Raw genomic sequence first — 15772 nt, 5'->3', positions numbered from 1 at the left:
TTAATGGAAACTTATATTTCATTATATTCTCTACAGCTGAGACTACGATGCAGACCATGAGTAATGGGCAGCAAACTCTAATTTTGGCAGTTACAGCTAAAACTGGATAATTGTATTGACTCCACTGGAAAAAATGGTGCTTTATTGTCCAAGCTACATCCTACAGCAATGACTGATTCTACATCACCACTGAGCAGCTGCTATGATGGAACAACTACAGCCTAAGGAAGCACATCACCTCCAGGTTAACCCAACTGAATCCCCGGGATTGCCGCTGAGGGAGGGAGCATAGAAATGCAATGGAAAAGAGGAGAGACAGACAGACAGCAGAATGCAGAGGAATGTTAGTGACACTCACAGTGACAACACTGAATGAGAAAAGTATTATTAAGCGATGAAGCAGATGAATATGAATTATACATTAAGACAATACTGCATAATCCCACATCTGAACCTCCCTGGAATAACTGTGAGTTTTTCTTGCAGAAATTAATACAGGCAATTTTATGTAGCTGAATTTTACTGAACAAAAGCTTCAAAACCTCTGAGAGAGAAAATATGATAAATCACAATGACCCTCCCTATTCACATACAATGAATAAATTTTCATGTAATGGAAACAAATGAAAAACAAATGTAGGGTGGAAGAGATTTTCTCCCAGGTAAAAAGTTGGACTAGTGGGAGAAAAGTAACTGGAAAACACACAAGGAAACAAACAAAATGCAACAAATTCAGCAATAATGAGCGGGGCTTCCAGTTAACCCAGCAGGCCTTTTCTTCCACTCTTCCCCTGTAATGCTGCATTGGGAGCTTCTTGTAGTGAAGAAACAGTATCAACTTAAATCTCAAATGCCGTATTATACTATAGGAGCTTAATTCAGTTAACTCCTTAGTTTTTAAATTACCAGCACTGCCATACCCGATTTAGACTGTTTGCCACAGGGAGACATTTAACTTTTCTTAACAGCTGCCATCTAATTTCAAATGCCAGCTTGGCCCTATCTATGCCTGCTTTTACTGTTGATTCACATGGCTACTGCTATCACATAAATGTAACACTGCTTACCTTTTTCACATCTCTGACTAGCAAATGCAGCGTATTTGGCGGACCCAGTCTCTGGAACGAAAATAATTCATGGTCCATTAGATCATCAGTTCTTCAGAGTTTTTGCAAACATGAACACAATTAGTGATCTAGCACCTTAATAAGAGCTTTAGACAAGCATGTGCCATCACATTCCAGAGGGATGAAAAGAAGGAACTGGGCTACAGTGACAAACACCTTTTTATCAAGAGCTGTGTAATATCCTTTTTTTTAATAAACCTTTCTGTGGTGATTCAAGTCACAAACAATACAATGACAACACACCACAGGGCTTTTTAGTATTTCTGCTCACTCACAGTATTATAAAGTTCCTCCAGGCGAGGAATAGTCAGGAAGTGCTGCATGTTCACTCCATTCTCAATAAGCAGTTTCACAAAGTCCACTCGATCCAGGACCAGTGCATCCAGCATAGCCTGCTCCAGGGAGTTCACCTGAATTGAAGGGTGAAGAATGTGAGACCACGCGAGTACAAAAGAGTTGGTTGGGCAGCAGCCACAGCCATTTTCACTACTTAGGATATGGACTGAGTTCTCACATATGTTGATTAGTCTGTAAGTAAAAAGGAATTTAGAAAGTAACATTTAAATCACATGAAGTGAGTAGAGACAGCAGTCTTCCAAACCTTTAGTAATACAACTGTAATTTCCAGTCTTTCAACATGTAGCTTTCAATCACTTTGTTCAGCATTTTTAACTAAACCAGGCATACCATGCTTGACACATTATGTGAAAAAGGGATTTACTTGCTCAGTATGATAGGAACAAGTTAAACTAGCACATTCACAGGAGGAAGATGTTCACTGGAGGTCTTATTTACTTCTGACAAGTGCAGGGAAGAAGATGCTGCAGCTCAGTACTGACTTGTACTGTTGAGATATGGCTGCATGTGGTGCACATGGCATGAGAGAGGGATTCTTGGCTCAAACACCAAACAGCATTCCTACAGAATCTGATCTCATGGGAATGTGCAAAAGAGCACTCTACAGAATGAAAGCATGTATCTTCCTTCTGTCTTTGTACCTCAGAATGAAAAAAAATCTTCAGCAGTTTTTATACAAATACTTTCATCTCACCCAGTTCAGGAGTTCAAGTTTTCTTGGGTCTGTTTCTTCTTCTGGTTCTTCTTTTGCTTTTCCTCCCTTTTTCTTTCCTTTTCCTTTCCCTCTGCCTCCTTTAGTCTGAGGTGCTGGAGATTTCTTTTCCTTCTCAGGAGCTGTACCATCAGGAGCTGTAAGACTTCCTAAAGGCTGTATTTATAATGCATTAAAGTATTAGAAATCTAATTGATCTTACAGTAACTATTTATTTGAGTCACTCCTACCAAGCTCACATCCCAGTCACCACTTCTCACATTGAGTCAACTAAAAATGGTAATTTCTCTAAGTTTAAGGGCCTTTCTGCATAGTCACAGCTTTACCCTTTTTTAAAAGCTATTAAGTCTAACTTAGTAGACTTCTGTGATTCTGTGATTAGTAACATTGAAAGTCAAGGCAGTGAAGGGGAGGATTTCTCTTGAAAAATAAAATCAATGTGAGAGGACTGGGACACTTCAGTTCCTTTCCTCTCTCTGAAAGCAATAGTTGTGAAAATAAATAGCAACAAGAGCTGGACAGAAAGAGCCTAATAAGAATGCTGCATGATGCTAAATAGCATCCACACTGCAGAGCAGAGAGGAGAGGACACACAGCCATTCACTGGTTCATTTCTGTTCTGCAGACAGCATTTCTGTTTATACCTCTCAAGACACATTTATTCTTCAGCTAAAGTCTTTCCCCTTTCCAGCCTGTCTGCCCAGGGCAGAGGCACACACACACACCACACTCTGGAGGCTTAACTCGCTCCAGATAATGCTTAGATTACATAAACTCCACAGAGAAAAATCTGGATTGCTGCTCTCCTCATGACACTTTGGAGTAATTCAGCATCAGATGGTTCACACAGTAAAACAAAAAGCATTGATACATTGATAAAACAATAAAAACATCAATACATACTCTCAGTAGTGAGACATGAAAATAGCTTAAATAAAGGATTTGAGTTATACAAGTGAACTGCAGTGTTTTGCCATTGCTGCCAGTGCAGCATCAAAACCCAAGGTATAAATATTACACAACTTAATTTAAACTACTGACAAACAAAGAAAACTTTGTCTTACTGGCCAGTGGTGTCCAAAGACAAAGATTTGGCTGCGTGCAATGTCTACACGATTCCAGGCCAAAGCCAGGCTGAGCTGGTCTGGAGCAGATGCATTGGTACCTACAGATAAACACACAGAGGTTTCATATTTCAAACATGATGAAACGAGATTGGACAAGTTCCTGCAATAACTAGAAAACAGCAAGCCTGGCTCCATATCATACTATCATTAGAATAATTCTGACACAAAGCAGTGGATTCATCCAATCAAATTATAGCATCTTCCATTTAACCCTAAAATCCTAATTTCCAAAGGATTAATGAGATTGTATCTTTTGTTTTAAAGCTTCCACATTGACTTTTATTCTGATACTAAAGACAGACATTAAACTCTTCTTAAAGACCCCTCTCAGCTCTTCTGGATGATACTGTACATAAAGGTGTAAATTTGGAGACTCCAGAGATTCCTTATGAAGTCAGTATCAGCTACTGTATACCCACAGACAGAACAGTTGTTTCAGCAAACATTACAAACACCAATTATATATGGAACTGATCCTACTGCTCTAAGGTTTAAATGGCACAATCTGAGATCTGGAAAAATCCAGACAGCTTTTCATCTTCCCGCTTTTTTTTCCTAACTTTATTAATGTATGCTAGAACTGCAATAAAATGAGCTGCAATATCAGCAGTGCAGTTGGTACATCATTCCCATCCCATGCTTTCAGGGGAGGAAAGCCACACAAAACTTCCAATCTAGATTTTACGCTTCATGCTAATCTGAACAGTAACCAAACACACTCAGGCACTTGTTAAAATCCAAGGGAAGAAATCAAAGACTTAAACACAAAGAGAGATCCTCTTGGGATGCTGTTGTGCAGCCTTCCTGAGTGCCAGGAAACCCACCTTTGAGGAGAGCAGTTAGGATGGACATCTCAATGTCCTGCTGCCCTTCGGAGCCCATGCGGAACACAGTAATCTAAGGGGCAGCACAAAACCAAGCACACAAAATTACAACACACGAAAGAGAGACACTGAACATGTGGATAGAAAATAGACCAGAATGGTGCTGCTTTATTAGTTCCTCCAATTTAAGATATTTCAAAAAATACAGTTCCACATAATTTTTCTTTTAAATTTTTCTTTTTAATTTTCACAGAAGTGTTTAACTAAATTCTTTCAGTGAAATTATCCTAAATATCCCTGCATTGGTGAACAAGACAAACTTGATTAAAAATCTTCACCAAACCCATGTATTCTAAAATGTGGAGACAAATTTGCCATGCAAAACCAATTGTTTACTGATAGTTCTATTACCTCCCAGTAGTAATGGAAATGCTAATTACCCAAGATAATTATCATAGCATCCATTTTATTGATGATAACACTCAAATACTTGTTGGCTGCAGGATGTGTTACACATGACAATCATAAAGGCAGAACCAAATTAAGAAAAAAGCAATTCTTTTTAGGCACATTTGCTTTGTTCAGTCCATTTTGCAATTCAGTGATTTTAAAAATAGTACTTAATGTAAAGCTTACATGATTAGATGACTAATAATTCAAAGCAGAATAACCAAATATTCCATGTTAACAAACTTAATACCAAATGCAGACCAAAAAAATCTGAAGTTCATTTTCCAAAAGCAACTACTCACATTAACTACTGAGAATAGCAATTTTCTCAACAGTTAGAATATATTTTGCAGGAATGCAAAGATACATGACATTAGAAAAAGAAGAAGTACAGAAAAAATATTACTAATTAACAAGAACAGACAAAACTATCAACAGAAAACCATAACCATAAGTCTGCTTGGGCTGCACAGCCAGTGTCTGAATTTTGCTGAGTATACCAGGCCTGCTCTGATGCACATTTTAAATTCAGAATGGTCTGACTAAAGCAGCTATGGGCTCTCATCTCTCAACCAACTTTTTAAGAAGGCTGATTCTCTTTCAGTCAGCTTATCAGAGATGTTTACTACCAACTTTACACCCAGTGAAGGTGTATGGATGGAACTCATCTTGGCATCATATTTATAAAAATTCACAGAAAGAGTTACTCAAAGGCAACACTCAGGGATTCATTCTGCCTGCAGAAACACAGTGAATGCAGTTTCAATATACTGTTTCTAGACAACACATGTGAATGTCAAAGGTTTTCTTTCCCTGAGCATACTTTTCTGTGTACCTGGGATGTGGGAGACAGGCAGGAACCTGAGTGAGGGCTGCAGCACATACAGCAGACCTGCAGCAAACCAGGAGCAAGGAAGGGGGGGATCTTCAGGAATACAATATTTCAGTTTCTTTTGATAGGCCTACCAGGCCCCTTTTCCTGGAATGAAAGGCTGTTAAGGAGTAACTATGTCAGAAAACAAAAACTGTGTTGATGCACTCTGAATGATTTTTGCTCCTAGGAACCCTTATTTCAATTATCCTTCCTCCACTTTCGGCATTGGATCCTGGGTTTATGCATTTCTCTTGGTGTCTTATTGCTGAAATGTGTGGAAAAAAAGTCCTATCAATTTACCTATCAAGGAGAAGCATCTGAAATTTGGTTTGGGGACTTTCCAGAATATGTAATCCCTTCTTAGCCTATGCTTGTGAATGAATGTGTACACTTAATGCAGTTATATGAGGGAGAAAATATTAAACTATAATCTAAACAATAAACTTAACTATAAATTTAAGCTAACATGGCACTTGAAGGTACTCTATAAATTTGTTCAGAAATCACCTTTGTGAACTACTTTTAGGATACTTACAAGTTCTTTTTTTTTCATGCACTCCATAAGAATGACAAACAGCTGATGAGCTTGATTCCTGTTATAGTTAAAGGTTTTCTGGATGGTAACTAGAAGCTGGTCCCTAAGGGATTCATTTATTATCCTAAATGAAAAAATGAGACATAAAAGAAGACATTGCCAGAATGAATATATATTCAGAAGGCCTGCTGTTTAAGAAACTGTAATATCCAGGTATTCCTCTTATATATCATAGATATACTTCTGTTAATAAATTCAATCTTCAGGATTTTATTGCTAGGCCTTATAGGACTCCTACCCTTTGCTTCTAAATATTCCCCTACCTTTGCTTCTAAAAACCCTGAAATACTTCACATTTCTGATATGTCACCTTGGTTATGGTCTTAAACAAGATGACTGCACTTGCTAATGCATCTGAAAACTCATAATACCCAACTGAGAAACAAATGAACAATCCAAAAGATAATTAAATAAATTGAATTGAAATTTTCTAGAAAGGTCAGGAATGTTTGCTCTCCCAAAACAATATGAAATAGCCCTTCAATCTTCATCCATTTCCCAATAAAGCACATGTGTTTTCAGATTATGGCAAACATTACCAGCAGGTGCCTGAGAAATGTAGTAAAATTCAAAGTTCACTGTGAGAAAATGATTGGACTGACAAAAAATTCTCATTATAGATCTGCCTTACTAGACAAACACATTCATCATAATTACTGGACAAGAAAATTGGACACTGCATCATATGCACTGTCACTGGGAGGGAAAGTCATGCAGTGAGCACATCTCTGAGAGACTGATGCTGCTAAACTCTTTCAATTAATTATGAGCTGATAGGAAGAACGAATAAAAAAGAAAAGAAAAAGCAAGCCAAGTTTGATCTAAACTAAGTAAATTTGTTAGACAGAAAGGAAAGTTGCTGGATCATAAATACTGTTGGTGCAATTAAATATGTGCTATGTCTAAACACCAACAAAATCTGGCATAAGAGCTGCTCTCTTAATTCAGCAAATAACATCCACACTGCCTGCAACACCACTTGTCTGCTTAATATTTGATACAAGCTAAGCTTCAACTTCAGTCAAGGAAATAAGTTTTATCTTCAGCACAAGACAGGTATGCCACAACCTAATTAAGATGAGGTGTTTGCCTGGAAGGCAAAACCAAAAGAATGAAGAAAGCCCAAAATTTCCACAGCTGGTCTGGCACTCTTGGACAACAACACAGCAGAATCAGGCAGCACAAATTTTGCAAATGCATGCACTAATTAACCTCAGCCTGAAGAAAAGAGTTACTCCGGGGAACCTGTCCTTGCTTCTAGGCTGCCTAACCCAGCACCAAGTACTGTGCAGCAAACTTTGATGGAGCTTGTAAAACAGTGTGCTGTACTGAGAGCAAGCTCCTTTCACAGGACCATAACATGCATTCGAAGTGGTAATAACTTCTACTCCCTAACTTCAGGGCTAAGACTAAACAGGCAAGAAAAGCTGACTGACAGCAGAATGCCTCTGTTGGCAGCATTTTGTCCTTGAGGGCTTTTTAAATGAAACTCTATAAAAGCAAGGCATATAGACCTACACAGCTTTGGCAAAGATCTTAAACCCTTACCCTCCTTCCTCTGAATACTTGTGTGCAAATGACAGAATGTCAGACGCTCGCCCGCTGCCATCGCAGATCACCACTGGGAGTGGGGGCTCTTCCCGCAGACACTCCAAGACAATGGAGATCACATTGGGACCTCCTTCTACTATGAGCCCAACTACAGGAACACCTTGCCCCAGTCCTGCAAAAGCCAGAAAACAGAAAAAAGAGAAAGAAAGAAGTGTCAGTGAAACTTAGTTTAAGAAATTGAGATAAGTGGATGTGATTTCTGTGTTAGGGCACCACTTCCAACCAGAGCCCTTAGGAAAATGATACCCATTTGATGGCCAATGTGAGCAAAAACGTCCATATGCTCTTCCCCAAGCCCAAAAGGAAAGAGTAAGATGTCTCTCTGCCCTTGCTTTTGCATCAGCTCCATATTGGTCACTTATGCACTCAGTGTTGGTGGATGTTTGTAACCTCTCTCGACAGACACCAGGTACAGATAAAGCAGCTAACGTGACTGTCCTATTGCTTCATCAGCTTTACTGCTACTTGGATGGCTCCCAGCCTTTGATGCTTTATTTCTTCATTAGTTACCTATGGGAAGTCTTCAGTAAGGTGGCATACCTATGCTTATTCCTAAGATAAAAAAATGAAATTAGTGATTTTATCATGAGGCTGAAATGGTTGGCCGATGGAAGAGACGACAGCTGAGCATCCCTTTGCTGTCCCTGCCTCACTGTGATCTCCAGGCATAGGATGACAAAGGGAAGCCCACAGGTCACATGGTCTCAGTAGCCTTGGTCACAAGAAACTTAGGGAAACAAAGGACAAAACATTACCTGAATGCTGACTAATTCCACTATCATAAGCATTTGAATTCAGTTCTTAATCTGTGAAATGACCAGCACTTTATAAAGATGCACTTTTTTTGTCTGGCTGAGAACGCGTGAATGAGTTCATGTTTTCAACCTTGATTCCTCTCTGAAGAACAGGAACACCATGCACAGTAACAGCAGAAGCTTCCTGCCATCCTCCTGTCAGTACACCCCAGCTCTGATAAGGAGGAGTCACAGAGCATGGGCCGGCCTGTGTGTCCATGAATCTTTAGTGATTCCTCCTGAGATTTCCAGCAGAGGTGCCTGTGCTTGGAGTGATTAAGAAGAAACAAAACAACTCCCTGTATGTTGTAACTAGCAGGTGTACTGCAGCACTTCACAGAACAGCTTTCTATGTGTATTCCCAACTTTGCCCTTCTCATGACAAAAATCATCAAACACTACCTAAACCAGAGTTAATATTCCCCAGCCCCAGTGGTATTAAAAGGAATGACACAGAACATCTTGTATCTGGACCCTGAATTCCCGATCTTTCAAGCCAATGCTTCCTTTCACAACCTTCCAGCTCTGCCAGCACTTCCACAGAAAACAAAGATGACAGAAACAGGCTGAGCTGTTTCCATCAGTGGGCAGCAGCACCTGGCACGGCCTCCATGCCTAAAGGCAAGGGGCAGCATTTTCCTGAGCTGCTTCTCAGGCTCACCATAGGCACAGGACAGCACTTAGAGAACTCCCAGAACATCTGGATACATCACAGCTGATCTCTAATTGTGCCTTTTGGCTTTACCTGGCACTCCACTTGAGTTTTCTGCTCTACCCATAGGAGAATTTAGACCTATAAGGAACTTCTGTGGAATTCAATGCAATTGCTATTCTGGATGTTTCTTTTAATTTTAAAGGCTTACACAGTTTACAGGGACACCAGTAAAAGGTAAGAAAAGCAACTAGTAGAACTGATGTAGATTCTCCAGTAGCTCTTAACTGATGTATGAACTGAAAGACTATCAACATTTTTTTTACCATTTTTAATTAGGGTTGTGGGGTTATTTTTAAATAGTTTATGTATTTTTTTATTTCACCTTTTAAAAATATTTTTAATGTGCTCATTTTAAAAGATTTTTTTCTAAATAACGATGAGAAAAGTGCTAGAAAATTATTTTAGAGAGGCCGTAATAACTGGAAGAAATTTTGAAACTGCACAAAATTCTAAATATGAAAGCATTAAGGTGAAATTGTCTTAATTGTCATTAAAAATCAAAGTGCCTGCTAAGTTTATTGGGAAGACCAAATAATTTTGAGTGTGGTATTTCAAATGAAACATATCTGTATATAAAAGAGAAAATAAAACGCTTGTGTGACCATTCAGAATCAGAAATCACTAAGCTGCACAGGATTCCTGTAAACAGGAACTGTAAAAAGTCCCCTCATTCTATGTGTTTAGTGATGTTTATGAATTCTAGCCTAGAAGTGCACAAATTCTTTGCATTTCCTTTTCCTTAGATTCTCGCTGCTTTGAAGCTTCTCCTCACTATTATTTGTTACTTTTTCTTCATCCCTTTATGCAATCCTTACTCCATGGTTTTTCTGCCTGGCTTGATGTGGGCTCTTTCACCACTTATCAAACAGCACATGTTCTAGCCCAGTCACACTGTCCTGCTCACATTTCCACTGGAAAGAGCTGGAAAAAGTTATAATTTCCATACTTTCAAGTACTTCAAGCCCTTCCTCCTCCCCACTTCAAGACGTTCTGGTTACAGCTTGCCCCATTCCTACTTACGTGTGTTAATCTTCTGGAGGGAAATGTGTTTTTCCAGCTGACGCCGTAACTTCACTTCAGCTCCATATTTACCTAATGTGCCGTTGTCTGCCAGAATGAAGTGGGTGTGGGAGCTGTTGAGCACAGAGAGCTTACTTAAAGGGTTGGACATTGTTTGGTAAACTCGTGTTACCTGTGTGTCAAGAGGAGAGATGCACCTAGATTAGAACCAAAAATCAAATGGGAAAATGCCCCAAACCACCCAACAGAGGCACACTCAAAATCTTCTGAGGAAACAAACCAAGCAAACCTCTACAACAAAAAACAGAGAATTAGAAATTGAGCTTGCCTTTACATTTCAAATCTTTACTCCTGACAGCAATGTTTTCTTTGGAGGATGACAGTCAGATTGTGCACTCCCCTTCATGTTCCTCTAAGCTCATTACCATGCTCTCCTTGTTCACACAGTGTTGTTACATAATCCTCTTAGTGCATTAGAAAATAAATTCTCATTTGGAGTTCCTAGTAATTCATATGCCACTCCAGAGTACCCACCTATAATAAATGCTAGCCTTGCACACACAACAAGGCCCTTATGTGATTTACAGAAGGCTCAGAGTGCCATGCTGAAGTTAGGATGTAAAACTGACACCACAGAGAGGTCTTTACTAATGAAAGCAATGGAAACCTCACCAATTCCATATTTACTTTGAGGTCATATATGACAACCTTATAAATATTCTTGAACAACAGGTTTTCTCATGAAATTGTTCAATTTCACCTTCTAGGCATGCTTTAGAAATGGAAAAAAGTAATATTTCAGAAACATTAACAATGTACTTTTTCCACATATGTTTCCTTAAACACTTACATCTTTTCCTATTAGATCTTCCTTGTTTTCTACAATGCCCCATGGTGCAATTCCTATGGCACATATTCGTCCTCTGGATTTGGAAGAATGATCTTTCAAGGCATCTCCCACATGACGAATGACACCTATAGATACAATTAATTTAATGCATTTTTGGCACTTTAGATTGATCACTAAACAACAGAATTTTCTTCTTGCCTCTCAGGGAGCTACTGTGTTGCTTTCAATACTAAACTGGTACTGGTACTTTATAGTAGAACATGCAATGCAGACAACCATGGTTTTATTTTGCAATAGTTGTGTGTTAAGTCCCATGACCTTCTCATATCATTGTGCTGAATCCAGTGAAGTCAGTGGAAGACTTACCCTGTCTTCCTTTACGGATTACACTTTCCACAGTGTAATCTGTACCCTTGTCTGTCTTGCCATATATTATTCATTGGACTCAAACCATGACATCAAGAAATACACTTTTAGAAATAAAAATATCTTTGTACAAAAAAAAAAAAAAAAAAAAAACACAGCAAAGCTAAATTTGGAGTAGGAAACTTCTTAACTACAAGGTTAACCAAGAACTAAAAGAAAAGTATTAGAACTAGTGGTAGATTCCTTGCTACTGAAACCAAGGCTAAAATTTGTTTTCAGGGGAAACACCGAGTAATGCAAATCAATACTGACCCAGGAAAATTTTATGGTCTGGGCTGGGTAGGAGATTAACACAATGATTACAATGCTCCTTTTTTTGGTGTAGTGGGTAATGACTTGTTCATGTAGACTTAAATCTTCTGCCTGTGGGAAAGATTAGTGAATGAACATCACTGAATACTTAAGTAAACTAAAATTATGGCAATTACTTACCTGTACTAACACCACCAGTGAAAATCCAAGCTCCTGTGGTCATGGCAGCCTTTATCAGCCCTTTTCCAAACACTTGCTTTAATTTTGGTTGCATTTCGAAGTTCTGGAGGCCTCCATGGACAGAGATTAAGAGCTTGGGCAGTTCCAGTTGCCAGTCTTTCACCATGAGATGCAGCAGAGAATCTGGTTTAGTGTCATATGACACACGGATGTACTGCAAAGAGCAATATGCAATGCTGTCACTCAACCTGTTCTGAAAAATTGTCTGAGCAAAGAATAGTTACTGTTTGCCTTTCATCCTGAAGAGAAAATTTTAAAGTTTTCAAACAAAGAAACAAATCCAAGTTTGGATTTCTTCAGAAGAGAGGAAAAACAAATAGAATTTTTACAGAAGTTTGAACTGCTGTTACTTTTACTGCTAAGAAAACTCAAGAGTCTGTTGAACACCAGATGGACACCTTAGAGTACCCTATGCCCCTTACCATGGCCTTATTTGAATGTCCTCCTCCCTGGAATTCCAGGTTTCCATAGGCATCTGTTGGGTATGCTTGGGTGTGTTTACTGACAGACCATTTCTCTGGCTGAGCTTCCACTTGCTTCGTTTCTTCTTCATTTTTATTAGCTGTTATACTTGGAGGAGGTGGAATATGTTGGTTAATGAGCTGGCCACAGCAGCACCTGGAGGTTAAAATTTGAAGTGATGTTGATTATAATATCTTCAAAATTAAAAAAAAAAATATCAGAAATTAGATTTTCAACTGCCCAAGATGAGTAAGAGAAACACCTCTCACATGCACATATATGCCAGAACTAACAGGCTTAGGTTTTTAACATGCAAAGATAAAAAAATTCACTTCCCTTGTGTGGAAAGCTGTTCTAGGTAAAAAGCCAGGCAAGGAGAAAAAATGCAGAACAGGAGCACTTAGAGGTGTTTCTTACTTAGAGGTGGCAGCTTGCATGTGACATTAACTGCTCTGCTATCCACACAAGCTGGACCACAATATGCAGCTAGCCCATGGAGTAATATTAATATTTTGACTAAGAAATCAAATCCCCCTGACTGCTATTGTCATTGGTAATATCATACCAACTGTTAAGGATGGTATGCACCCTCATCAGTATCATTAAGGATGATACTGCACCCTCACTTTCAGACTTCAGTATGAATCTATCATGGTTTGCAAAGGCAGGAGTTAACAACTCACTGCTCTCAGCCTTCTCAGCTCTGTGTGACATGTCCCATGGCTCTGTGCAGATTAGAGTGCAAGCATGACTTATGCTTTTGTTCCCCTGTCATTTCCCTTTATGAGCAGTGATTAAATTGGGTTTTACACATGTAAACCCAAACCAAGTTCAGTTTCTCTGGTATTAAGTATTTTGTTGAAACAAAAATTTCTAATGTTACCTGGTAACATCTTTGTTGTTGGCAATTATATAGATGCATTCTCTTTTAGAAAAGGTCTTCTCTATCCAAGCCTTCTGACCCTTAAAAGAGAGAAAGGGGAAAAAATGTACTGATATATTTCTCTGTGGCAGATACAGCAACATTCATTTTCAGCTACTAAATTCATTATATCAGTTTTAAACACCAAATAGATCTACTCATGAAGTGAATTTCTACGACTTGGATAAAATTCAAACCTCAAATGTGTGTAAAAACCCTCCTATAAAAATATGCTGCTCTTGAAGTTTCAAGGTCTACCAAAAAATGTACCTGCTTCTTCCTACTGCAGTAAACAGTAAATGGATTCAACGTAGCACAGAAAATCAGCATAAATTGTGAAATAAACAGATAATAGTATTTACTCCAAACAATGCTTTAGTATCATTCTTTGTAAGCAGAAAGTGCTCCTCAGTAACTTTCCCTTCATAACTATCTTCTCAGGTAATTTTTTCCTACTGTAAATCAAGTTCCAGTCTTTTCTAAGGTATCTTACTCTGAATGTGATGTGGCTTGGAAGGAGGCATTTTTAAACTGAAAGACCATGTGACATAAAAGCACAAACTCTTTGGGTATCTGTGAAACAGGAAAAAGAAAACAACCTTCAATTTGTGTTGGCCTATTATATTGCTTGCAAACTAATTTAAAAAAGTGAATTCAAAGCCTTTTAACTTTAAAGAAATGAAAAATGTTAAAAACCACTCACAATTTGATGGCACCTATACCTTCGCCTTGTGGATAAAAATCTTCTGAGTTTAAATTATGAAACTGTCTTTTCAAGTTGCAAGCAAATGTTGTACCTTTTGCTTTAGTTTGTGCTGTGGAAGTGAAATTAAACTTTTGCAGACACAGAAGCTAAAAATGGCACAAGAACTTTCAGGTGGACTAAAAAAAAAAAAAGGGACTTTTCCTAGAGAAAGAACTAAAACTTTGTAGAGTATGACTAGAGAAAGTCAGCTGCAGATGCCTGCCAGCAGGTTCGAGACCAGCCACACTCCTTGAGTGCTGCACAGGCTCCAGCATGATGAACAGAGGATTTCATAGTTTACCTTTCTTTCTCATGCAAGGCAAGAGCTGTCCCTGAAGCTCCTTTGTCTGTTGACTTGTTACTTCCCATCTGGCTTCTTCATTTACTCCACTATGTCTAAAATCATAGGGGACTACTTGAAGTTCCCTCTTCACAAGTAACTGCAAGGAAGTTGCCAAACCAAGGTTCTACTTTGTTTAAAAGGTGTCCATAATTGCTCAGGTACACAATTCACCTCTCTCAGGTGCCTCTGTGAGCCAGTCTGGGCAGTCAGTGGCCTGGGAGATCCTGCAGTTCTGCTCTCCACTCCCATCTTCCTGATTTACCAAGGCAGAACCATCTCATGTCATTTCAGATGGAGTTGTTTGGGACCTCACAGGACAACAGTGAGCAAGAAATAACTCATAGACAAAACTTCCTGTAGCTTACAACTTTACTTGCTTTCTGAATGACAAGGCATCTATCCCAGGGATTTAGCATAAAGGGCTTGGTGATGTAGCAAAATAAGAAGGAAAGAGTATTAAATTTTATATCGCAAGGCTGTGGGACTTGGTCAGCTTTTCTGTCTTGACTCCACAGATCCCTTTTTCAATTGAAACTGAAAAGCCTTTCTTCCAAAATTATTAACAAAATTATCATTTTCATACAGCTTCTGGCAAGGCTTTTACAACATGACAAACTTTAGCAATAGCATTATTTGAAGTGGAGCTTAGAAAATGCTTTTGTTCTGTAGCATCAGAGAACAGTTCTAGAAAAATCCAGATTAACAATCCCCCACAGCAAGATCCATGAGGCTCTGTGGTATGTGGAGGTGGGTGATTAAATCAAGGAAATGCCATTTACCTGCTCAGAATGAGATTTTCCTACTTCACAGATATTCAGGCAGTTCAAAATATTCAGAGATCCAAAAATAGACCATTTGATTTTAATATTAGTAATTTTTCAAAATTAAACAAAAACATACAAATGTACAAAGTGTACAAATTCACTGCTGTTTAACAACTATGTCTAGTGTTACTTCTCCTATACACCATATTAGTTAATTAATTATAACATTATAAAATGAGCTTAACAGGAACCTGTTACAGAGCTTACATAATTTCTGTACTTCTAAAATTGCACATATTTACTATTTTAATTAATTTGGTTTTATTATTTTATATATTCTAAACATATTCACTTTCCCCCCTTGATTAAAACTTCCAGCTTCTGTGTGGTCTCTGGTAACTCCTTGACAAAGCAACACAAAAGCCCAAATCAATCCCACAGTGCAGGAAACATTTTTCACAATAAAAAACATAACAGATACTGCACACTTAACTGTTCTGTAGAGAATACTGGAGAATGCAACCTAGAAATATCAAATCAGTTTGGATTGTTACACCATGCC

The 15772-nt window shown here is 38.5% G+C and overlaps 1 protein-coding gene and 1 long non-coding RNA gene across 16 annotated transcripts in view; one reads left to right on the top strand and one right to left on the bottom strand.

Annotated features, from left to right (window-relative positions):
• The window catches only part of TRPM1 (transient receptor potential cation channel subfamily M member 1), a 118523-nt gene that overhangs the window by 22360 nt on the left and 80391 nt on the right, over positions 1-15772 (bottom strand). For 13 of the 14 annotated variants that reach the window (XM_085588642.1, XM_085588643.1, XM_085588644.1 and 10 more), the window contains 12 exons: positions 13320-13399; positions 12397-12592; positions 11915-12128; positions 11057-11181; positions 10207-10378; positions 7615-7789; positions 6007-6130; positions 4148-4220; positions 3261-3361; positions 2179-2352; positions 1403-1537; positions 1068-1118 (listed from right to left, as the gene is read on the bottom strand). In XM_085588642.1, coding sequence (XP_085444768.1) covers positions 1068-1118; positions 1403-1537; positions 2179-2352; positions 3261-3361; positions 4148-4220; positions 6007-6130; positions 7615-7789; positions 10207-10378; positions 11057-11181; positions 11915-12128; positions 12397-12592; positions 13320-13399 — 1620 coding nt within the window. Of the gene's footprint in view, positions 1-1067; positions 1119-1402; positions 1538-2178; positions 2353-3260; positions 3362-4147; positions 4221-6006; positions 6131-7614; positions 7790-10206; positions 10379-11056; positions 11182-11734; positions 12129-12396; positions 12593-13319; positions 13400-15772 lie in introns of those variants that run through there. The other variant, XM_085588653.1, reaches the window with a different exon arrangement.
• Positions 1-15772, top strand: part of LOC144246948 (uncharacterized) — a 62159-nt gene that overhangs the window by 7420 nt on the left and 38967 nt on the right. For both annotated transcript variants that reach the window (XR_013340659.2, XR_014957584.1), the window contains one exon: positions 37-9360. This is a non-coding gene — a long non-coding RNA (uncharacterized LOC144246948). The remainder of the gene's footprint in view (positions 1-36; positions 9361-15772) is intronic.

This window comes from Lonchura striata, chromosome 10 (genome assembly GCF_050655825.1).
Source record: "Lonchura striata isolate lonStrDom1 chromosome 10, ASM5065582v1, whole genome shotgun sequence".
Classification (NCBI taxonomy): Eukaryota; Metazoa; Chordata; class Aves; order Passeriformes; family Estrildidae; genus Lonchura; species Lonchura striata.
Note: the sequence above shows the minus strand (reverse complement) of the source record. Positions and strands in the feature narration are given on the sequence as shown.